The sequence below is a fragment of the Mesoplodon densirostris genome, chromosome 16 (assembly GCF_025265405.1).
Source record: "Mesoplodon densirostris isolate mMesDen1 chromosome 16, mMesDen1 primary haplotype, whole genome shotgun sequence".
Lineage (NCBI taxonomy): Eukaryota > Metazoa > Chordata > Mammalia > Artiodactyla > Ziphiidae > Mesoplodon > Mesoplodon densirostris.
This window is the reverse complement of record NC_082676.1, coordinates 19032742-19058146: the sequence shown is the minus strand read 5'-3', so window position 1 is coordinate 19058146 and position 25405 is coordinate 19032742. Positions and strand designations below refer to the sequence as shown.

The window sequence follows — 25405 nt, the reverse complement described above, 5'->3', positions numbered from 1 at the left end:
GGAATTGTGTGGAATGAGTCTGCCCGTAGAGAATGAGCTTTAAGAATGATGAACTGGCATGCTCCCCTGGCAACTACATTTACATGCACTCTTTTAGTTGAGAATTAAATATTTGCTCTACTATCATCACTTGCAGTCTAATACTGTCATTTCACAAAGCATGTGCCTGCATTTTTGGATTTCTGCTGTGAAAAACTGTCATGCTCATGTTCATTATGCTTCATTTACTTCACAGCAATAGACGCTATTTTCCTAAAACATGACTGCTCCAGACAGGAGACCTGATGGCACAAACCTCCAGGAATTTAAAATTAAAATCATGATCTGAGGCTCAGAATCTGAAATAATATCACAGGCACAGAGCTTATCCAAGTTGGAGTATATGTCAACCTGGCTCTAATGGATTCCTTTACGAAGCCTTTCTTGGTCTCAGGAATGGAACTTCAGAGGCTCCTTATACACAAAGCATGTGGGAGTCTAGGTGTGGACGAAGAGACAGTGCGAGTCTTCAACTTACTCCATTTTTAACACAAAAACTTACTTTTTTTTTTTTTTACTTAAGTAAAGTTGACTTGCAACATCATATTAGTTTCAGGTGTAAAACAGTGATTCGGTATCTTTATACATTAAGAAATGATCACCACCATGGGTGCACTTTCTATCTGTCACCACACAAAGTTATTCTAATATTACTGACTACATTCCCGATGCAGTACATCACATCCCTGTGATTAATTTATTTTATAACTGGAAGTCTGTACTTCTTAATCCCCTTCACGTATTTCACCCATTTTCCCACCTATCTTATTGTTTTTCTTTTTTCTTTTTTAAAAACTTTACTTTTTATTTATTTTTTTACCAACTTATTTATTTTATTTATTTATTTTTGGCCGCTTTGGTTCTTTGTTGCTGTGCATGGCTTTCTCTAGTTGCGGTGAGCAGGGGCTACGTTTCGTTGCGGTGAGCGCAATTCTCATTGCGGTGGCTTCTCTTGTGGCGGAGCACGGGTTCTAGGCACGCGGGCTTCAGGAGTTGCAGCACATAGGCTCAGTAGTGGTGGCGCACGGGCTTAGTTGCTCCACGGCACGTGGGACCTTCCCGGACCAGGGCTTGAACCTGTGTCCCCTGCATTGGCAGGCAGGCTCTCAACCACTGCGCCACCAGGGAAGCCCTGGCAGGCAGATTCTTAACCACTGCGCCACCAGGGAAGCCCTCTTATTGTTTTTCTGACTTGCATCTTTTGACCTGAATGATAGGTGAGAATAACCCCAGGATTCATGACTTCGGCCATGGTGGAGCACAGGGTCAGATTCTGTCAGAATAAGGGTCAGCAATCTGCAGCCTGTAGATTGTTTTTGTGTGGCCCTTAAGCTAAGGAATGGTTTTTAAAGGGAAGAAGAAGAGGAGGAGGAGGAAGGAAGGGAGGGGCAGGAGGGGGTGAAAGAGAAGGAGGCGAAGAAGATGTGACTCTACTGGCCCCCAGGCCTAAGATATTTACTGTCTGGTCCTTTACAGAAAACTGGGGCACAGCCCAGGAGAGCAGCACCTCGGTTCAGGAGGGATGGACAGACACCTATGACTGGCAATAGTGAAAATTCAAACCACTCTCTTAGGCCCCTAATACCGGGGAAGGACCTGAGAAAGGCAGAGGGGCAGGGGTTCATTTTCTGAATGCATTTCTTTCTTACTAGAATAGTGGTCATAGCCGACGTTACCAAGAACTACGTGTTACTGTGCAAAACCCTTTACACGGCTTATCTCCTTTGGTCATCAGCACTGCTTTCCCAGGTAGAAAGTATTACTATCCTTATTTTACAGAGGCAGAAAACAAGCCCTAGAAAGTTCTGTAACTCGCCAAGGTCACATGGCTACCAAGGGGCAGCGCTGGGTTTCGAACACAGTAGTCTGATGAGAACCTATACTGTAACCACTGAGCTGCCCAAAACAGAACAAAAAGAGAGTCCCGGCTGAAAATCTGATTTAGAGAGTGCAACATATTTAGAATTGAAGAACACTAGTTTAATCTCTCTTCTTTGCCCATGTAATATCAGTGAAGAGAAGGAACTTCAAGCTGATCTACTGTACCATTCTGAAGTGACACTTAAATATGCCAAAGCAGCCTTTCACACTATTTAGGTAGTTAAAAAGCAAGCAAACACCAACAACCAGGCCTCCCATTCTTCCTGCCATAGAGAACGTTTTTGGGTATTCTTAGAGTACCCGTGAAGACCCTTAGAATGCTGAAAGTTGTAATTATAGACACTTCTAGACTGAGAAATGCTGTACAGCCTATGAGGTGTGGGGTCAGGTGCCAGGGCTACCACGCTCCTTATTACGACGGATGTGTGGCTGCCGTGGGCACCGAATCCACAGGGGTAGCTCCGGGCTTGGTGTGAGGAAGGCACACCCGCCATGCAGGCTTCCTTTCCACCCTCCCTAACAGTTTCTGTTGGCCTTAGGCAAACCCTCAAGTAAGGAAAGATTCTGGAAGCCGTAAGTGCCTTTCTGTCTCCTGCCCTCTCTTGATGGCAGGTCCCCTCTCTATCACTGACAGAAAGGAGAAGACCTGGCTTAGCAGCAGCCAAAGTGAAAAAGACGTCATAATCTTGTGGTCGCATAGCCAATTTAATGTGAGTCTGACAGACCGGTATCGCAGGGAGCACATGGAAAGCCCTGCCTCTGAAGTCTGCACGTGAACATGTAGTATCCTAGTTTCTGCCTCTGTGAATCAATCTGAAAGAAATAATCATCTCAGAAGAAGTATGAATCAATCATTTCCAAGTGCAGGGTCCCAGAGAGTGCTGACAAATAAGACTGTCAAAGCAAGGGCAACGGATTAGTTCCAACCTGCAGTTTCTGCATCTTGAGCACGCCTGTGTTTGGAGTCTGACAGTCCACTGCTCTCTGGCCTTGGGCAAGTTGTTTCGACCTCTCTCAAGCTCATTTCCTCATTTGCAAAATGGAGATAATAGTACTTTACGGGTGATTGTGGGGCACAAATGAGTTGATTATGCAAAGTGTTTAACCAAATGCTGGCACAAAGCAAATGCCTGACACACGGCAGCCAGCACCAAGGAGATACCCACTTACAGGCCCAACTGCTAGAGGATCCTTCAGCATTTCTATCTTTCAGTTGGAAGTGTGTTCTCTAAGGATAGCTTCATGACACAGTGGAAAACAGCAGCAATAACAACAAAAGTCTACAGGTAAGTAAATGGCCAGATACTATACTGAGTACTTCACGTGCGTTTTTCATTTATTCATTCTAAATGACTAAATGACCCTTTTTAGACAGAAGGAAATTGTAGAATGAGAGGTTGATAATCTTATCTAATACTACATATAGTTATTAAGTGGTGAAGATGGAATTCAAACCTAGCAGGCCTGACCCCAGACGAGGAGCTCTAACCACTGGGCGGTATGGCCTCCGGGGGCTGAAGACGCACCTGGTTCAATCACATGCACTGTCAGTCACTAAGAGTAAGTTAGTGTCCCGCGTGGCACCTCTCCGCCGAGGATGCAGGGCTGTTTCCTGATCTGAGAACAGCAGATCCCCCTTGCCTGTGGCTGTTCCTCCAGGCCCGGCTGCCTTCCCTCTTTGGTGTGGGTGTGGATGCAGGCAGCGGCGTGGCAGCACAGACCTGCAGACCCAGGGAATCCCCTCTAGGCCCTTACAGACCTCCAGGCCCAAAAGAGCGGCGATGAGCTGCCTTCCTACATTTGTCTGCCAGCAACTGTGCTGGGTTCAGGAGCTCTGACAGTGGGAAGGATGGAGTCCTTATCCTTCTAGAGCCCACATTCTGGCCATTACAAGAGACAGAAAATAAATACTGGCCATGCGGTGTGATGAGTGCTCCTAAACACAGCGGGAAAACCAGAAAGGGTCACCAACTCTGCATGGCCCAAATCAGGTAGGGGAAAGACATCTGAGAGGTGACTTTTGAGCTTCAGATTGAAGGACACAGGAGTTCGCCAGGAGGAGAATATAAGGACTCTTTGTGTAGAGGTAACAGGATGCGTGAAGGCGCAGTTAAAAAAAAAATCCCACAGCAGTTTTCATTTTGCAGAAAAATCAAGCATCCTACTACCTTCATAAATTTCATGTAGAAAGTAGATACACATCAAATGTCATTAACACAAAATTCAAGGATTTTATAACGGAAAGACTGCAGGATTTAGAAAAAGATGTGAGCAGGCAGACACTGCTCTTGACGAGTATGACTTTTTTTGCAGCTCATTAAAACTATTTGAGCCTCCCCCGTCTAGAATGGGGATAAGAACAATGCCTAACTGACGGGGAAACGTGCTTTGTAAGCGTGGAAGTACTCCATCTACGTTCAAATATCGCTATTTTGAGTTCAGAGACTGCTCAAACTCTCAACTCATAAGAATAAAGTCATGGTTCAGTTCCTCATTGAACTTTTCTTATAGTGGGATTTGACCATTTTAGGCAATAAGTTTCCCTGCAAGAGTTTCTTCCTAGTTCACTGTGCATATGACCTCACCCTCCTTTTACAGAGAGCACCTGCTGTAGGAAGTGCTGCAGAGCGAGGACAAGACTGCTGGTTAGAACACAAGGACTACACCAGGCAGAGCTGGGCCGCTACTTATTACGATCTCAGTTAAAGGAGATGGTAACCTCCCTGCATACTAGGTTTGATAGAGAACGATTTCCTTTACCATTCTAGGCTCTAGACCATCCCAAACACAAGTAAACTTTTTGACTAACTGCTTTAGAAGGCATGTCCACTGACTCTAGCTGCAACTGTTTACCAATCAAAAGCCCTACTGGTATTAAACAGAAAGGGTGGGGGAAGGGAGTAGACTAATCATCTCACATGTCCCTCTAACATTCTGTGGTTCTCCAACTGCCACGTTAGAAGAAGACAACAGCACAGTGAGCTCTGGAAGGCACAAGAGTAGCTAGGGGTCTGGAGACAACATGATATGAAGAAAGAAAGAGGAATTAGGGATACTTCACCTGAAAAGAGACTAAAAGAGATTACGGTAGCTAGTTGGTCTCAAATTTTTTTAGTCTTATCGGAGAGGAAAGTAAGAACAGTTTTGCTCTTTGCAGGACCAGAAGAAAACTAGACAGAGTCCATGGGTCCAACTGGGAGTCAGATTTCTGGGTCAGAATAAGGAAATACTACCCAACCATGAAATGGGCTTCCTTGGAAGATAGCACATTCCCCCTTTCCCTTCATGGATTCCTGGAAGCACCTACACCTGCCTGGAATGACCCCACAGTGATGTCATAGAAGGGATGGAACACCGAGACCATGCAGACATACGTTAGGGTCCTTGCAATGCTGAGATTCTCCCATCTACCAACCAGGCCCCCTCCTATGCCCAGGTCTGTTTAATTCAGATGAATTAACTTAGTGATGGACGATACGCTCTTTGGGCTTCCTTAACCTGCTGATCTGCCTGAGAACAGAACTGGGAGAAGGAAATACCCAACCAGCATCTTTAGTACAAGGGCTGGGGTGGGGGGAGCAGGCTTGGTTCAGATGTTGGCTGTTCCTCTACGTTTGTTATTCTAGCACATGGACTAGAAGTGAATCTTATTCTGTTTATAATCTGTTCACCTCAAAATCTGGGAGAAGGCACTCCCCATTCCTTCTGCTTTTGATTATATTCTATAGCCCAGGTTTTAGGGATCTGAAGAGCAAAATAAATAATACAGGCATTACTTTCATAAATGAATGAAAAAAAAAGTAGTTCCAGAGGAGTTTAACCATACTATAAGGGAACTTGAGTTATTTTACCAATTCTGCCACAACTCTCACTTCAGTGCCCAGATCTTTCCAAGACTGAAGTAAGCATGAGTTAATAAGCATGTGAACTTTACTATGAACAGCTCTCAGAGCTGGGTCTGGCCTGCAGTTGGTCTGGGGGCTGCCTTTTCATAGAGGTTGCTGCTGGGAGAAGGGGTGTGTACGTACAGCTAAAACACTTCCTACTCTCTTGACTATGAAAAGAATATCTGATCAGAAAAAAAAAAAGCCAGAATATCTAGAGAATATCTAGTCTGAACTCTATTATCTAGTAGCTGTGAGAATCTGGCAAAGTCCTTTAACATCCTGGGCCTGAATTTCCCCAGCTCTCAAATGAGGGCAATAACACCTGGAGCTCTTACTTCACGTGGCTGAGGTGAGGATCAACTGAAACAAATGGGAAAACTGCTTTGGAAAAAGTAAAGTTCCATATGAATTTAAGGTACTATTTTCATTTCTTTGGTACTCAAGTTATTTCCATGGGAAAACACATCCCACAATCCAGACAAAGGAAGTAACCGTAGAAGCTAGGCAGAGCTTCTACCAGAATGGCAGAGCTCAGATTTTAATTGTCAAGACCAAACCCAACTTCCTTCAGGTCCAGGGTCTGAAGCTTCATGCTGATTTGCTTCAATCCACTGGTTCACAAACCTCAAGGAGATATGGAAACATATCTTCAAAAAATAATTATTTCTTACTTTGGAAAAGTGATGTCATTGTTACTGTTACAGGAATCAGAGCTGATGGAAACCAAAGTAAATACCATTCTCCAAACTAGAACCAAAAGAAGAGAATTGAAAACTTTTGGTTGGTGATCAGGAGGAGAAGAAAGATTATTCTGGTAATGGAGTCAGGCAAGGACAATGCTACAGTAACCTCTGGGATACAGAACCCATGAAATTCTAACAGACTTATTTGCTCCACTGAAAGCCAGAGAAAATGTGGTCAAATAGTGCTGGGGCCCTAGTAAGGTTTTGGTCTGCTTATGCAAAGCCCTAGAAACTCATCTGTAAAATGCAATACAGACTTCTGCTTCTGGGAAGATGCATATTTCCCTATTCCACACAATATTTACAACTAAAACCCCTGGACATTATATATAAAACAAACCTAAGAAAACTCTGAAAGGTGAAGAGAAGGCAGACCAACCAGGGACTTTGGGACACATGGGATGACACAGTGGTGAGTTTCCTGGGTTTTCTTTTTTGCCTTATATATCCTAGATCTGGAGGTAAAGAAGCTGGCTATCTGGAAATGACAAAGGGTACCGACAAAAAAAGCCCCAACAAAAGCCTGCTCTCTCTACTGAAGGACTAGGAAAAGGGCAAGCTAGGAATGGACAAAATGTTAAGACAAGATGTGCTACACTTCAGCTCAACAACACAGAAAAAACTTCTGCTCACCACATCCATGCCGGCAAAGGCTGAGTGGGCCTCTAGAGTCTAAAGGTGGACTCTAGACTTCCACCTTTGGCAGGCTGTGACAGGGCACCCCATTCCCCTGCTGGGTGGTGTCAAGAAGCCAAGTAGGGAGCTGGGACTTTTATCCCTGCTAGGTGGTAATACGGTCACCAACACCCATGGTGTCAGCAAAGACCATGTGGAGATCTAAACTTCCATTCCTGCCCAACAGTAATGAGAAACACCCCTGCCTTGGGTATCTTCAGGGGCTGACTGGGAACATTAACTTCTACTCCCACCAGGCAGTAAAAAGGTGGTGTACTCTGCCACCCACCCCGCCCCATTCCCCTGCAACAGAGGTGTCAGAGGCAATCAGTTACAACAGAAGTTTTAAATAAGATCCCGAGTTTCACAATGTAATACCCCAAATGTCCAGGTTTCAATCAAAAATCACTTATCACATCAAGAACCAGGAAGATCTCCAACTGAATGGGAAAAGACAATCAATAGACGCTAACACTGAAATGACAGAGGTCTTAGAATTATCTGACATAAGAATTTAAAGCAGTCCTCAATGAGGAATTCTGAACATACTTGCCACAAATGATAACACAAAATCTCAGCAAAGAAAAAGAAGATCTCAGCAAAGAAACAGGGATCCAAAGAGAAATTTTTGATTTGAAAAATACAATAATGAAATGAACCAGACCAAACACAAAAACAAACACAATGGATAGGCTCAACAGCGAATGGAGGAGAAAGAGAAAAGAATCAGTGAGCTCTAAGAGAGAAAAATATAAAGTACCCAGTGTGACCAACAGAGAGAAACAGATTAAAAAAAAATTAAACAGGGAATTCCCTGGTGGTCCAGTGGTTAGGACTTGGCACTTCCACTGCTGTGGCCCAGGTCCGATCCCCAGTTGGGGAACTATGATCCCACAAGCCGTGAGGCACAGCACCCCCCTCCAAAAAAAAAAAAAAAAAAACCTAAACAGAACCTCAGGGACCAGTGGGACTATAACAAAAGATTTAACATTCATACCATCAGAGTTCCAGAAGGAGAGGAAAAAGGACTTCAAGAAATAATGGCTGAAAACTCCCCAAATCTGGTGAAAGACACAAACCTACAGATTCAAGAAGATGATAAACACCAAACAGGATAAACTCAAAGAAATCCACACACACAAAAATCACAGTTAAGCTTCTGAAAACTAAAGAAAGAAAAAAAAATCCTGAAAGTAGCAACAGAGAAAAGACACCTTACTTAAGGGGAAAAACAACTTGAGTGACAGAAGATTTCTCATCAGAAACCAGGGAGGCCAGAAGGAAGTGGCACAACATTTTTCAAGAGCTGAAAAAAAGAACTGTCAACCCAGAATCCTATATCCAGTGAAAATATCCTTCAGGAATGAAGGGGATATTAAGATATTCTCAGATGAAGGAAAAATAAAAGAACTGTCACCAGCAGATCTATCCTAAAAGAACAGCTAATGGAATTTCTGTCAACAGAAAGAAGAAATCTTGGGACACCAGGAAGAACAAAGTAAATAAAAATATGGGTAAATACAGTAGATGTTCCTTATCCTCTTGAATCTTCTCAATTATATTTCAGAATTGCAGCAAAAATTATAACATTGTCTGATATGATTCTAAATGTATGTAGAAGAAATATTTAAGACAATTATATTATAAAGGGACAAAACTAGAAGTAAGGACACTATACTTCACTTGAACTGGTAAAATGATGATGCCAGTGGACTGTGATTTATTATGTATATGTAATGAAATATCTAGAATAACCACTAAGAAACTTAAACAAAACAAAACAAAACATACCCAACATAGATAAATCAAAAAAGGGATCAGAAAGAAATTTCAAATAACCCACAAGAAGTCAGGAAGAAGAAAACAGAGAATAAAAAATGGAGAAAACAAAATGTCAGACTTAAGGCTTAATGCATCAATAATTACATTAAATGTAAGTGGCTGAATACACCAACTAGACAGGGTGCATTAAAAAATATAACCCAACTAAATACTGTCTATAGAAAACTCATTTCAAATAGGCAGGCTGTCAGTAAAAGGATGGAAAAAGTTATATCATGCAAACATTAATCAAAGGAAACCAGGAGTAGCTATATTAATATCAGATAAAGTACACTTCAGAGCAAAAAAAAAAAACTATCAGACACAAGCAGGTACATTATATATTGACAGCAGAGTCAACCCACAAAGAAGACATATCCTAAATGTGTATGCACCAGACAACAGAGTTGCAAAACACGTGAGGCAAAAACTGATAGAATTGAAAGGAGAAATACACAAATCCATTATTATAGTTGAAGACTTCAATACTCCTCTCTCAACAACTAGAAAGAAAATCAGCAAGAATACAGAAGAACTCAACACTATCAACTAACAGGACTGCGCTGACATTTATGCAGCGCTCTGCCCAACAACAGCACAATACACATATTTTTCAAGTGCCCATGCAACATATACCAAGAAAGACCATATCCTGGGCCACAAAAATAACTTAACAAATTTAAAACCACTGATATAATAGAGTGTATTCTCTGAGCACAATGGAATCAAACTAGAAATAAAAACCAGAAAGATTATAGGACAATCTCCAAATACTTGGAAATTAAATAACACACGTCTGATAATCCATGGGCCAAAGAAAAGGTCTCAAGGGAAAAAAAATTAATTGAATGAAAATGGAAATACAACAAATTTTACTATTTATAATAAATAGTAAAAATCGTGGGACCTAGCTAAAGTAATGCTGAGAGGGAAATTTATAGCACTGAATGCATACATTAAATAAGCCCAAAAGTCTCAAATCAGTAATCTACGCTCCCACCCCAAATATCTAGAAAAAGAGGAAAATAGAACAGAGGGGCTTCCCTGGTGGCACAGAGGCTAAGAATCCACCTGCCAATGCAGGGGACACAGGTTCGAGCCCTGGTCTGGGAAGATCCCACATGCCATGGAGTAACTAAGCCTGTGTGCCACAACTACTGAACCCATATGCCACAACTACTGAAGCCTGTGTGCCTAGAGTCTGTGCTCTGCAACGAGAAGCCACCACAATAAGAAGCCATGCACTGCAACAAAGAGTAGCCCCCGCTCACTGCAACTAGAGAAAGACTGTGTGTAGCAACAAAGACCCAACGCAGCCGAAAAAAAAAAAAAAAAACCACAACACAAAACTGGAAGGAAAAGAATAAGGAGCAGAAATCAATGAAATTTAAAATAGAAAACAGAGAAAAATCAATGAAACAAAGTTCCAATTCTTTAAAAAGATAAAGCAGACAAATTTCTACCAAGAATAATAAGAAAAAAAGAAGACACAAATTATTAATATAAGGAATGAAACAGGGAATAGCATTATAAATTCTGCAGACATCAAAAGGGTAACAAGATGATACCTCACTGTAGTTCTGATTTGCTTTTCTCTAATAATTAGTGATGCTGAGCATCTCATACCAGTCAGAATGGCCATCATCAAAAAATCTACAAACAGTAAATGCTGGAGAGGGTGTGGTGAAAGGGAACCCTCCTCAACTGTTGCTGGGAATGTAAATTGATACAGCCACTATGGAGAACAGTATGGAGGTTCCTCAAAAAACTAAAAACAGAACTACCATATGACCCAGCAATCCCACACCTGGGCATATACCCAGAGAAAATTATAATTAAAAAAGATACACGCACCCCAATGTTCCTTGCAACACTATTTACAACAGCCAGAACACAGAAGCAACCTAAATGTCCATCTACAGAGGAATGGATAAAGAAGATGTGGTACATATATACAATGGAATATTACTCAGCCATAAAAAGGAATGAAACAGTGCCATTTGCAGAGATGTGGATAGACCCAGAGATGTTCATACAAAAGGAAGTAAGTCAGAAAGAGAAAAACAAACATTGTATATTAATGCTTATATGTGGAATCTAGAAAAATGGTACAGATTAACTTATTTGCAAAGCAGAAATAGAGACACACATATAGAGAACAAACTTATGGATACCAAGGGTGGAGAAGGGAGGGGTAGGATGAATTGGGAGGTTGGGATTGACACATATACACTACTATGTATATAATAGATAACTAATGAGAACGTACTGTATAGCACAGGGAACTCTACTCATTGCTCTGTGGTGACCTAAATGTGAAGGAAATCTAAAGAAGAGGGGATATATGTATATGTATGAATTTTTCATAGTTTTCCTCTTTTCCATATTTGACTGAATCATGTCAAAAGAACTCAGGAGCCAACTTGAGGAGTTTTCCATAGGCCATATTTTAACCGCATTAAGAAACAGGGACTTCCCTGGCAGTGCAGTGGTTAAGAATCCGCCTGCCAATGCAGGGGACACGGATTCGAGCCCTGGTCCGGGAAGATCCCACATGCCGCGGAGCAACTAAGCCTGTGCACCACAACTACTGAGCCTGCGCTCTAGAGCCCACGAGCCACAACTACTGAGCCTGCATGCCACAACTACTGAAGCCCGTGTGCCTAGAGCCCGTGCTCTGCAACAAAGAGAAGCTACCACAATGAGAAGCCCGCGCACAGCAACGAAGAGTAGCCCCCGCTCGCCGCAACTAGAGAAAGCCCGTGCACAGCAAGGAAGACCTAACGCAGCCAATAAATAAATAATAAATAAATAAATAAATAAATAAAAATTAGTGACAACACCAAAAGCCAGTGAAGATGAGGAGAAAATGGATCATTCATACATCACTGATGGGAATGTAAGATGGTACAGCTACTCTAGAAAACAGCTTGTCAGTTTCTTGAAAATACTAAACATATAACTACTACATGACTCAGCAATTATACTCCGGGACATTTACCCCAGAGAAATGGAAATGTAAGTTCACACAAAATCTGTATGCAGATGTTTACAGAGGTACTTGAAATAGTGAAAAACTGGAAACAACCCAGATGTTTTTCAATGGATGAAGGGAGAAATACTACTGGGTGATAAAAAGGAATGAATTATCATTACATACAACAATCTGGATCAATCTACAGGGAATTATGTTGAGTGACAAAAGCCAAGCCCCAAAGGTTACATACTGTATGACTCCATTTATATAATATTCTTAACATGACAAAACTACAAAAGTGGAGAATAGGTTAGTGGTTGCTAGGGATTAAAAAGGAGGTGAAGGTAGGAGGGATATAGATGTGGCTATAAAAGGGCAACATGATGGATCTCTGTGGTCGTGGAAATGTCCTGTATCTTGATTCTGTCAATGTCAGCATCCTGCCTGTGATATTGTATCATAGTTTTGCAAGATGTGCGCCTGGTGGGAAACTGGATAAAAGGTACACGGGATCACCCTGTATTGTATCTTACAATCCCATCTAAAATCTACAGTCACCTCAAAAGCAAAAGTTTCATTAGAATAAAAGGGCAACGCAGTCTGTGAGTTGACAATTTTTACAATAAAATGTTGGGGAAAATGCAATGCAACTGCGGCAATGCAATCAAGTTCCCAAAGACCAATATACCAAGATGAGGATGTCTCTCTTGATATTAAAGATAGTGTGGATTACAAACACAGCACATTTGACTCACCATTTGTTTCTGGAGGCCATCTACTTTGTCTTCTGTATTGTCTTCTTTATCTGTGTTGCCTCTAAATAAAATTTTAAAAAAATAATAAAAAGCATCACACACCACCTAGGAGCTATTCTGCAACTAGGATGCTTGCATGAAAATCCCCCAGAATCACTGACCAAAGAGAATATTAGTAGATCCCTTTCCCCACAGGCCTCAAAATCTTGGTTTTTCCAGTGTTACAACTTCTAAGAGCAATGATTTCCACTCAAATGAGACTTTAGCATGAGACTCAAGATCTACTCAGGCAAGTTCAGAGGCCGGCTATTCAACAATGATGCTATCTTTAAAAAGGTAATTACTGCCCATCAAGAACTGTCTGAATAAGCGGCTTTGATAAAAGAACAGTCTAGAGGCTGACAGCCATGCAAACTAAGAGTCCTGATGTGCCGACCCCCAGATCCCACAGTAGGATACCATGGATGCAGAATTGCTCCTCACATTTAGCAGCCGTCACTTCCTTGAAAGGGAGCTCTGCTGTGCCTGCTGAGGAAGGACGCTGCCCTCCGGACCATCAGCTGCTCGCCCCTAGATCAGCTGCCTAATGTCCTCTCCCTTGTGAGCTTAACTACTGCTGATGCCTACCTGTTTTTCACGATCCCTGGTAAAATCAACTTTGAAGGATTCCTGTCTCAAATATTCTTCTCTCTGTTGTTCAGGTCCTGGGGGCAGAAGGAGCCTCCTACCTTCATTGCTTAACCACAGAAAGAACAGCACCCCCACCCAAAGATATAAGCTGTAAGCCACATTCGGGTACCTCCCCCAGGTGGTGTTTTCCCTGACCCCGTGTGCCCAACATTAACACCACAGGTCCTTCGGGCATTTGTTAGTATCTCTCTGAATGCATCTTTATTATCTTCAGGGCAGAGAACGTTATGATAGCTAGGATGTTCACCAGCAGCTAAGCACAGATGGAAAATGTATTTCAGCCTTTTCTCAGCCTTAGCACATGGCTAGGGGGCCTGGCATTGTGTACCCTCGTGTCCAGGCTTGCCTGTGGCCCTAGGAAATGCTACTTTTGGGGGGAAGATCAGACCAAAAGCTTACCAAACACAAGCTAAGAGATACATGCGATGTTTTCCAAATACATATATATATATATGAAAACCACAGCTTTTCTCTATTTAGCTTTCCTATGAATTTACACATTTTGGAGTTATGCCCAAAGTAATTAAAACTCGGCAAAGGGGACGCTTTCATACTTTTTTGCACACAACCCAGTGATAAGACCTGAATGCCATGGCCATCAAGCAGTGGCTCCTAAGTCCACCTTACTCATGGACCATGAAATCTTTAAATAACACTGGAATTTCTTCTGAGGCACTTCAAGGTCAGGAAGCCTGAACTTGCTGTACTGCTTCTTAACTTTCTGCCAAGTATGAGAAGTTATGAGAAGTCTGAATTCTTCCTTGAGAATCCTCTGGCCAGACGAGCCTGATTAAGGAGTAGGCAGGATGGGGGTCAGCTTGGGGAACTCAGGAAGGACAGGAACTGGTATTTGGTTCAAAGTGTTTGGGATTCAAGCGAAAAGCCTGAGGCATCGTAGGATGTAACCAAAGCAGCAATTCTGGAAGGCAGTTCAGGTTTAAGGGAGATGCCAGACCGTGAGGAAGAGGCTATTATAGAGTGCTGGATGTATGCGGTCAGAGATTCGTGGCGCGACAAGTCACACTGTGGTTGGCCCATGAAGCTTCTCACCTTTCGGGAATGTCTGAGGTCCCATCTGTAACACCCTGCTCTGCAGAAAGGGACTTCTCGTCTGGCATCCCAACCTTCTCCAAGAAGCAAAGTGCTGGGTCTGCTCTCATGGCATTGTACCTCTCGTAACCTGATCAGGGGTAACAAGGAACAAAGAGGTCATGTCAGAACTCACAAGATCTGCCTTGCGCCCTAGACAGTCATTTTGTTTCCCTTATTAAATAAAACGCAAAACGATAAAAAAAATACTGATTTAAAAATAACCGGATCCTGTAAGATTTCCTGTCAGGGAAAGATCCTTGCGCTAAAGTGTACCCCTTTGAGGAAGTAGTGCTTGCCCCAAAATGAAAGCTGATGTAAATATTCTGTGTCCGGGAAGACACACAAGATACAGATACAATTCCCACTTGTCTGTGTCTTCTGGACAGCAAGGGAATCAGGCAAGCTGGTTTTGCAGTTTCTTCCCTCACCAACCCTCCAACTCTGGTCACCCTATTATCTTGTCATCTCACGAACAGGCCTAGTTTTGTTATGGTCCAATTTTATCCCATGTGTTAGAAGGGGAAGCTGTGCAAAGTAATGGATGCAAAGGATGAAATACAAAGAGGACTACTGTGATTGTCGATTGGATTAAAACAGACCCGTTCCCTCTATATTCACAAACTCAATATGAAATCCTAATCTACTGGCCAGGGCTTTGGAACTGCCTCTCGCCATATCCCCAGAGTCAAAAACAGATGCAGGATTTCTGATCCAGAATAGAGACCTCAGACAGAAGGCAAAACAATGAAAAATATCCCTTTTAATTTGATGATGCCATGCACGACAATTTGTTATTTTATCGAATCTAATGTAATCCTATAATGAGACAGGAATATTTGGTCACAGCTATTGTCATATCGAACTATTTTGGGGGAAACTCCTTCATGATCATCAAAACCCTTTCCATGTTGCCCCTAGCTAAGTCAATTTCTAGCTCTGTAGTATGTACAGAGAGATCCCATCACAGGTGATGTAAGATGCTGTACCTAAAATGAATACCGGCTGGGCTGCTAGTAACAGACTTGATTTTACTCTGTTGGGTATTTCCCTTCTATATTGGTTTTTGTTCTGATATCACTGTTGCTGCTGTTCTAGCCCTCATGTGTAAGCAGCACCTGGTACTTTTTATCTGAGGAGCTGCAGGTGCTTTATCTTTTAATTCAAAGTGACATTTCTGCCATCTCCATGACAGGTGCTGCCTGCACGAGGCATATGGCAGGAGAAACTGGGGCCTTATGTTCTTCTTTATTCACTTATTCCTTAGGGCAACTGTTTGATTACTGTAAGCCTCTCTCATGAGACTGTGGGCTCCCCAGGGACAGAAGCTGTATCTGTTTTTACTCATCCTTATACATTCAGTACCTAGCACAGGGCCTGGCACTGTATACACTCAACAAACCGCTGACTGGATGTGTCAGTTTGGCCCAGACTCTCTTCCAATAATCACTGTAGGAAGAACCATCCTCACCCTCTCCCCATGGTCTGCCTCAGCTCACATCACAACAGAAATGCCCTCCATGCTCCTGCTGTCTTGAGGACGTGCCTGCCATCGTCTCTACCTGCCCCCTCCCCTCCCCAGAAAAAGAGGGATGCTTTATCTCATAGCTGAGATGGTGAAAGCTTCCTCCTCTGACCCTTTACCATGGAGGGAGGTTAACTGTCCATGAGGGTCCTGCCCTCACGCATGCTGTGCTGGACAGGGCTGAAGCAGGCCTGGGTGCCTTCAGGTGTCTACTGCCTGGGTGAGTCTCTGCTCTGCAGACTTCTTCTTGTCATGTGCAGGCCTGAAGTCTAGACAAATTCGGTATTTCTATTTCTCAACCAGCTATGAAGCTGGAGACGAGGAAGAGTGATTGACCCAGTTCCCTAGAAAACCCTAACAACTGTCCTGAACAGACAGTAGTAGGAGCTGTAATAGCAACATAAAGACATAAATAGAGCAACAGGCGGCGTAGGCTGCTTGCCTCTCTCCACTTAGTCTAGAAGTTCCTCTATAAGAATATGAACAGAAATACTAAAATCCATAGCCTGATGAGTATTTCATAAATCCAGGCTGCCCTAGACAGGCGGCCGCCATTTCTTAATGCGATCAAGAGCGGTCAACAGCATCATTCAGAGCAGATTTGCTGCAGGGTCCTTCTTGCTGTAAGCGGAAGCTCCAGCCAGTTCTTCCACGGTGGTAAGCTCGGAGATGGAACCGGGGCTTTGGTCTTCCGATCTAAGCAGGGTCGTCGCAGGCTATGTCTGGGGTGGGGTAGAAGATCCACAAAGCCTTGAACGATGAACAGCTGTGTATTTCTTAACAAAGAAAACAGCTGCAGCTCTACAGCTCATACTATGTCTCCAGGGCCTGGAGGCGAGGCAGAGAGAGCTCCTGATAGAACCTTGAAAAGTAAACGCCAGACAGCTTGGCTCTCTGAAAATATCACATCTCCATCGGCTGCTGGGTATCTGGGAGTTTGTCACCTGGTAAGACACGTTGTGTGGGTTTGGTTATCCTGTGGAGAGGGCTGTTTCGTGGGGTGATGAGGTGTGTTACCCAGGTGAGGACAGGTCTAAGCCTAGGCTCACAGAATGTCTGCTGGGTGCTGAGCAGCACCCCGCCAGGAGCAGGATCTGATCTGGACTACGCAAGACACCAAGGAGGATGGGCCCACGGAGCCAAGCATCGGCATCGGTCCAACCCAGCCTAGGTTTGACTCCAATGTCACTGTCCAACTTCACGGGTCTGGTTCCATCCAAGAGTGAGCCAGTCTGCACGTGTGGCTTAACACCAGTCCCCCAGCACTGGGTACAGAGGCTAAGTCTTCCCCATCTTCACAGCATGTCTGCTAAGCTCATCACATTACACCAGGTACTTCAGGCACTGCATGCATCACCTCCCCGGCACCTGCCCCCCAGCTCTGACCCTGAATACCAGAGCTCACTCAACTGGGAGAACCTGAACGGAGTGGGTGAGGCACCATCTTCAAGTCTCACAGGCGTGCTCAGGAAACACTTAGGAATTATTTACTTGCAACCCTGCGAGCTGCTTCACTGAGCAGAAGAATTTTAGATTTGGAAGTAACCTTAGATATCATCAGATTGACTCTACCATTTCCGATAAGAGACTGGTTCGTTGTGCTTCATGGAGAGGTCACGTGGTTCCTCTTCTCATTTCAGAGCTGAGTCTTAGCCTTGCACTGTCCAGCAGAGGAGCCACATATGGCTAATTAAATTTGAACTAATTAAAATTACATAAAATTAAGAATACAGTTGCTCAGTTGTATTAGTAACATTTCAAGTGCTCAACAGCCACATGCGGCGAGCGGCATCCGTAGAGGACAGCGCAGAAACAGGACATTTCTGTCATCAGTGGAAGTTCTAGTGGACAGCACTGCTTTAGCCTAACCTCAGTGGTTTGAAAAATTTTAATTGAATTATAGCTGGTGTACAATATTATGTTAGTTTCAGGTGTACAACAGAATAACTGGACATTTAAATACATTATGAAATGATCACCACAATAAGTCTAGTAACTATCTGTCCCCACACAAAGCTAATACAGGATTACTGACCATATTCTTTATGACTTATTTTATAAATAGAAGTTCGTATCTTTTTTTTTTTTTTTTTTTTTTTTTTTGGCGGTACGCGGGCCTCTCACTGTTGTGGCCTCTCCCGCTGCGGAGTGCAGGCTCCGGACGCGCAGGCTCAGCGGCCATGGCACACGGGCCCAGCCGCTTCGCAGCACGTGGGATCCTCCCAGACCGGGGCACGAACCCGTGTCCCCTGCATCGGCAGGCGGACTCTCAACCACTGCACCACCAGGGAAGCCCAGAAGTTCGTATCTCTTAATCCCTTTACCTATTTTGCCCACCAACCCACTTCCCTCCCTTCTGGCAACCACCATGTTGCTCTCCATATCTATAAGCACCTGCTTTGTTTATTCATTTGTTTTGATTTTTAGTTTCCACATATAAAGTGAGGTCATGTAGCATTTGTCTTTCTCTGCCTCACTTATTTTACTTGGCATATTACTCTCTAGGTCCATCCATGTTGTTGCATATGGTGAGATTTCATTCTTTTTTATGCTCAAATAATATTTCATTGTATATATATATACCACATCTTCTTTATCCTTTCACCCATTGATGGACACTTAGGCTGCTTCCATATCTTGCCTACTGTAAATAATGATGCAATGAACATATCTTTTTGGATTAGTGTATTTGTTTTCTTCGGGTAAGTATACAGAAGTGGAGTTGCTGGACTGGACGGTAATTTCATTTTTAATTTTTTGAGGAACCTCCATACTGTTTTCCATAGTGGCTGCACAAATTTACAATCCTGTCAAAAGTACACAAAGGTTCCTTTTCTCCACATCCTCGTCCACACTCGTTCTTTGTTGTCCTCTGATGCTTGTGGGTCACCAACCCGGGGGTGTGGGTCCCAGGCTAGACTGCACCTCCGCCTCTCCTACCCATCTTGTTGTGGCTCCTTCTTTATGTCTTCATTTGGGGAACATCTTTTCTGCTAGTCCTCAGGTCATTCTCAGAGACAGCTACTCTGCAAGCAGGTGTAATTTCCGTGTGCCCGTGGGAGGAGGTGAGCTCAGGACATTCCTACTCTGCCATCTTGATTCTGACTCCCTTACCCCAGTGGTTTGATAAAGGGCTCTCAACAGCACCAGACCCTCCCAAAGCCTGCATTTGTAACACCAGAATCTATGTTTTGAAGGGATTCTTCATTAAGATAGGTACACGCGTGGTTGTTACGTAAATATTGCAGGTTGGCCCGCAAATGTTGAAGAATTCTACTCATAGGCCATGTGTTAGAAAGACAGTTAACTTTTCAAAGGCAGAGGAATAAGTGACAGTGGACAGCACCAAGCACCTGTTATGCATTAAGCACTGTTCTAGGCCGCCCACATATACTGTCTCATTTATCTTCAAACAACTCTCCAGGTAGGTTGTCTTGATACTCTCCCCAGTGTACAGGTGAGGAAATAGGTCAGAGAAGTTTATGACTTGCCCAAGGTCACACATTTAGTCAGTGGCAGAGCTGGCAGTGAAAGCCAAGTACACCTAACTCTTCCCACTTCAACCCCTGCTCTCCAGTTCAAAATTCTGGCTAATTCACCTGGCAGGGAAAGTGTGTATTAGGCACATTACAGTGGATATTACCTGGGACTTTCATTATTCATTTTAACAGCTGGCTGAAAGCAAGGGCAGGTAGTTAGAACAAGGCCAGAAATGAAGAAACAGGACATTTATTTCAGTTTTTCCAAGCTATTCAAAAACCTCTCTCAGTCCCCTTTGGTCTCTAGGTTTCCACATTAAAAAAAAAAAAAGACGTCTATGCCATCTACTGTTCCTGAATTTTTATACCAACAGGGCAAAAAATACATACTAGGAATATGTAGATTAGCTAGAATGACCTTAGAATTCTGCATACATGTGACATGCTAAAACCTAACATTTCCCCCATTTATTTACTGCTTTATTCAAGAAACCCTGGGGCCTACCACGTGACAGGCACTAGGGCAGAGGCTGGGACTGTAAGAGTGAACAATCCCATGCACAATGGTGCGGTGAGGCTAGTGAGGAAGATAAACACTGAACAAAGCCCTTGTGGCCACCCTTTCAAAGTGCCTCACTGATACTTACATTTGCTATATTTTCATGACTCACACATTCATCCAGCCAAATTTCTGAGAGGACAGAGGTGAGGCTCTACTTTCTAAGAGAGACATGGAACAGGCCTATGCAATTTTTCAGGAAAGAGAAAATGTTCACTGAAATACTCACCATGTTTGAACACGCCAATCAGAAGCGACTTGTCAGCCTCGGCATCCCACCAATCCACTGGGATCTCCACGCAGTCGATGTCGGGCAGAGGCACTTCCAGCTCCCTGTGGAAGGAAGGGTGTGGACTCAGAGTGCCTTCAACACAGACAGAAAACAACACAAGAGCTCCCGGCCTGAACCCTCGTACTAAGCCACATCCTGGGCTGCATGCTTAGAATCTGAAGTAACAACAGAGAGGATTCAGATAGCTGGGGGCCAAGATACCTTAACCAGGGCTCTGCCCCTGGTTTACAGAGGGAGCTACATCAGCAGATGTACTTGGTGTTCAGGCTCCACTCAGACTGGATGATGCAGAATCTGAAAGCACCTCGTGAAGAACGCATAGTCAGCCAGCCTGGGGTGGGGCTGTGGGCTCTACACGTGTCAGGTGGCTCTAATGTGCCTCTTCGGTTGACAGCCATGGCAAAAGCCAGCAATACGTTGGTTATGTGAAGGCAGAACACCCCTTCTGACTTCATACATGATACATGCATTCAGGTGTCTGAATTCATACAGGATCAAATGCTGCAAAGTGCCCAAATCATCTGGATTCAACCCTTGGAGACCCCAAGCACCATTCGAGAACAAGCTAGTCTGCACTGCTACACGCGGGGTATGAAGAGAGCCTTTCAGAGGCTAGCAGCCACAGTAGGAGGTACTTCCCAGTGAGGGTCTGCTAACGGTCTGCTGGGTAAACTTCTGGCCAAAGGGATGAACACAGCTCACCCCAGGGAGCAGACATGAGGGATGAGCCCCTCTCTGAGTTTCTGTCCATGGTCTGAGAGCTCACATGGACCCTTAGCTGATTGGCTTTATTTGTCTGAGCACCGTCCTTACTCTTTTGAAGGCTCTGGGGTTTGGGGAAGAACATCCATCTGGATGGCTCTTCCGTCCCACCTCCCAGCTGCCTGGGGTGGTGCCTCTGCAATGCTGAAGTTTCTTCTTCCATCAGGTTCTTCTTGCTGTGACACAGGTCTGCCTGCCCCTTGCCAGGCCCAGCTCTCCCTGTGGGGATGGGGCTCCCCGGCCCCCACCTCTCCAGGCAGTGCTCCCTAGCTGGCTCCACTTCAGGGCCCACTGCTCTGCCTGTGTGGTGCCATGGACTGAACAAATTTTGGGGGATGAGCTGTGATTCATTCCTCATGGCACTTTCTGCACAATAAGGCATCTAACCTGCACGGGACCAGTGAGAGCTAAGACGGAGGAAAGCAGAGGGAAGGAGGGAAGGGGGGGAAGGGGGTGGGCAATGGACCTACTCGCTCCACGTTCTACTAACTTCCCTCCATCTACGCATCTAAGAAAGCACATGATGGGGATGAGTAAATTCAGATACATTACTTCTGCCCGGTTAACACTGGATATAAATAAGCGGCTTGAATTCTGCTGCGTATACATGACTGACAAATTGAACTTTTTAGCAACACACCCAACCTCCCTATCCTTACTAGAAATGCCCATAGTAACGACCAAGGAGTAACAGTCAATGTGATGACTGGTCTTAATTACAAAATGCCTCAGGGGTAGGACTGTTGTTGCCTTTCATCTCTCTCCTTCTTTAGTGCTCCTGTGACCACTAAAGCCGTTAGCACTGCCCAGTGGAAAGTAAGAGAGAGAAGAAACCATGGCCCCAGGAAATCTCAAAGCACAGTTCAAATGCCAACACTTCCTATGTCCCCTGGGAACAAGCAGCGTTGTAGGGGCCAGAGCAAACTGCCCATCTGAGGAAGGTGAAGGAGGCCGTCTGGGGACCCCACTTATACACTGTGACTTCTGACAGTCCAATCAAGTAGTAGCTGGGGGCTCAGCAGCCTCATTCCCCCAAATCCTGGGATATTCCCACAGGATTCTACAGCTTTGGAAACACTAGCTTACAAAACTAAGGCACAACACATCAAATGGTGACAAAGTATTAGTAATACGACTAGCAAATAAAGGAGAACCACTCAAAGGTAGAAGAGGACTAAGGCCAAGAGTGGGATTCCAAGTAAAGCTTTTTTTTTTTTTTAATTTTTATTTAATTAACTAATTTATTTATTTATTTTTAGCTGCGTTGGGTCTCCGTTGTGGTGCGCGGGCTTCCCATTGCGGTGGCCTCTCCTGCTGCGGAGCACGGGCTCTAGGCACGTGGGCTTCAGTAGCCGTGGCTCACAGGTTCAGTTGCTCCACGGCATATGGGTTCTTCCCAGACCAGGGCTCAAACTCGTGTCCCCTGCATTGGCAGACAGACTCCCAACCACTGCACCACCAGGGAAGCCCCCAAGTAAAGCTTTTAGTCTACACCTGTTGGATCAAATATCAAAGTCACTGATGTCTATCCAACAATGATTAGTTAAGGTAGAGAAATGACTGCTTTAAAAGCAATTTTACAACACTACTGGGAGAAAAAAAAACCCAACTAAGAACCTCACCAAGAGCTGTGTTTTTAAGCAGCTGTTTTCTCCTTTATTTCACTCGTGGATGATCTGGCTGAATCATCCTCATTCTGCCTGCCTGCTCTACCAGAACCGGTCCTGGGTGGGAGGGAACACGGGCCTCTTGAAACACAGGCAGGTTTGTCCATTTCCATCAACAGGCACTTTATGGCAATTCTTTAACACTGGGAGCTAAGGTTGACCTGTTTTACCTGGCCGGAGTTCCTTCAAATGCTTTATCCGCTGCTTCTCCCAGTATTTCAGCTTTTAGGTAGTACAGCATCCGGACTCGCAAAAGTACCCTATGATACGTGAACACAGTAATGAAACACATTAGAACCCATAAGCTGCCTGTGAACTGCCATCCCCAAGCTGGCCTGGGGGAATTATGGGTGCTCTCAGGTTGTTAGGGCTATGAAGTTATATATGAGAAAGCACTAGAAAAAGACAACACTAGGTATTAATGGCAGAAATTATCGTGATATCTCCATTTCACTCAAGAAAACGTATCTCATCAGTCACCTGTTCAGGTCATTCTGTGGGCGTGGGAGGTGAGGGAGGGGAGGTGAGGGCAGCAGAAACAGCATCCCACCTGGTCCTTAATAGCAGCGGTCCCCAACTTTTTTTTTTAATTAATTAATTTATTTATTTATTTATTTTTTGGCTGTGTTGGGTCCTCATTGCTGCGTGCGGGCTTTCTCTAGTTGTGGCGAGCAGGGGCTACTCTTCATTGTGGTGTGCGGGCTTCTCATTACGGTGGCTTCTCTTGTTGCAGAGCACGGGCTCTAGGCGTGTGGGCTTCAGTAGTTATGGCACGCAGGCTCAGTAGTTGTGGCTCGCGGGCTCTAGAGCGCAGGCTCAGTAGTTGTGGCGCACAGGCTTAGCTGGTCCGTGGCATGTGGGATCTTCCTGGACCAGGGATCGAACCCGCATCCCCTGCATTGGCAGGTGGATTTTTAACCACTGCGCCACCAGGGAAGCCCAGTCCCCAACTGAGCCCTGGCACCAGGGACCGGTTTCGTGGAAGACAATTTTTCCATGGACCCAGGGGGTGGGGGGTGGGATAGTTCAGGCGGTAATGCGAGCGATGGGGAGGGGCAGATGAAGCTTCCCCCGCTTGCCTGCCACTCACCTCCTGCTGTGCGGCCTGGACCACTACCGGTCCGTGGCCTGGGCGTTGGGGACCCCTGCTTAAGAGGTCTCACCCTGTCCACATGGCCACAATGACCTCTCAGGCAGAGCTGCCTTCCAAGAGGCTTGTTACTAGTTTCCTAGTTTAGTGACGGGTGGGGTTATGTTGAATGGTGCCGTTTTCAAATAGTTTCACTTGCACATAGTTACATGTTACATGAATATTTTAAAGTCTTTTTCATGGTGATACTGCCAGAGAGCAATCCCGTCTTCTCTCCTGTGATTCGGCATGGACCACCCTCAGGCTTCATGGGAATGCCCCAGCATGTCTGAGATGAGGCAATTAAGTATTTGTTGGGCAACTAGCGCGTCCTGCACTGTGCTGGTACCGTGAGAATGTAACACAAGTAAACGTTAGTTTAACCTTGTTCTTGAGGAGCCCACAACAGTCCAATTGTGAAATACGGCCACAAGAGAGTCAGAGCACAGCAGACGGCCGCGGGGGTTAGGGGCGGGCGGCTTAAGGTATGCAAAACACAGAGGGAAAGCCAAGGACAGGCACAGAGAAGCCCACCGCATCTGAGGAGATGCTGCAGTGAGGGCTACAAGAGTACCTGCCACTGTGTCGACACCAGGCAAGAGTGAAGGCGAGCTACTAAAGCAGAAGCCCGTTTACACGTACTTCTGTAGGAACTGATCTCCATGTAAGCTGTTTAAAAAGAGCGATGAGAACACAAACAGCATGTAAAGTAAATACTACTTTAGAGAAGGTAAGAGGAGGCTGGGCGTTCCCACTGCTGGGCCCTGCACAGAGCATCTCTGGAAGAACCCGGTTAACAGTGGTCACCTCTGGAGAGGGAAACAGGGGCGCTGGAGTGGGAGGAAAACTTACTTTTGACAAAAAATATTTGTTAACACGTGTATGTATTACCTATTCAAAAGGTGTTTAAATAACGAGGGGTTGAGCCCTCTAAAAAAGCATAGTTTCTTAGATCTGGGTTGAAAGTGCCACTGTGGGCCTAAGTTGTAGGTGGCAACATAAAAGCTCAAACTTTTAGATGCGAAAGAACCCTTACTTTTCTGCCATACCATTCCTTACCTCAGCTGTCAATCAACTCAAATTCGAGATGTTTTTTCAAAGCTCAGAGAATGAGAACTCTAAGAATTTGCAATTGTCCCTGATCCTTCTGCCTAGCTGGCAGTAGCTGACGGCCTCCTTAGCAAGAACTGGAAAGAGGCTGTCTTAGGTATAGGATTCCTGCCCGCCTGGATCTACCTCAATCAGAGGAAGGCTTCCAGAAGATGTAAGATACGGCTGTTTCTATATCTCCAAAAAGAGGCAAAGGTGTTGATATCTGGCAGTATCTACAGCACAAGAGAACAGAACTGAAAGCCAGTAGTATTCACCTATACTGCAAATGAGAAGTAAATCAACTCTGAGGACAGACAGACAACTCTTAGAGAGCCACTTCCTC

The 25405-nt window shown here is 44.5% G+C and overlaps 1 protein-coding gene across 3 annotated transcripts in view; it reads right to left on the bottom strand.

Moving 5' to 3' along the window:
* Positions 1-25405, bottom strand: part of CHD6 (chromodomain helicase DNA binding protein 6) — a 227244-nt gene that overhangs the window by 22109 nt on the left and 179730 nt on the right. For all 3 annotated transcript variants that reach the window (XM_060079536.1, XM_060079538.1, XM_060079537.1), the window contains 4 exons: positions 23012-23101; positions 20350-20453; positions 14519-14648; positions 12779-12839 (listed from right to left, as the gene is read on the bottom strand). In XM_060079536.1, coding sequence (XP_059935519.1) covers positions 12779-12839; positions 14519-14648; positions 20350-20453; positions 23012-23101 — 385 coding nt within the window. The remainder of the gene's footprint in view (positions 1-12778; positions 12840-14518; positions 14649-20349; positions 20454-23011; positions 23102-25405) is intronic.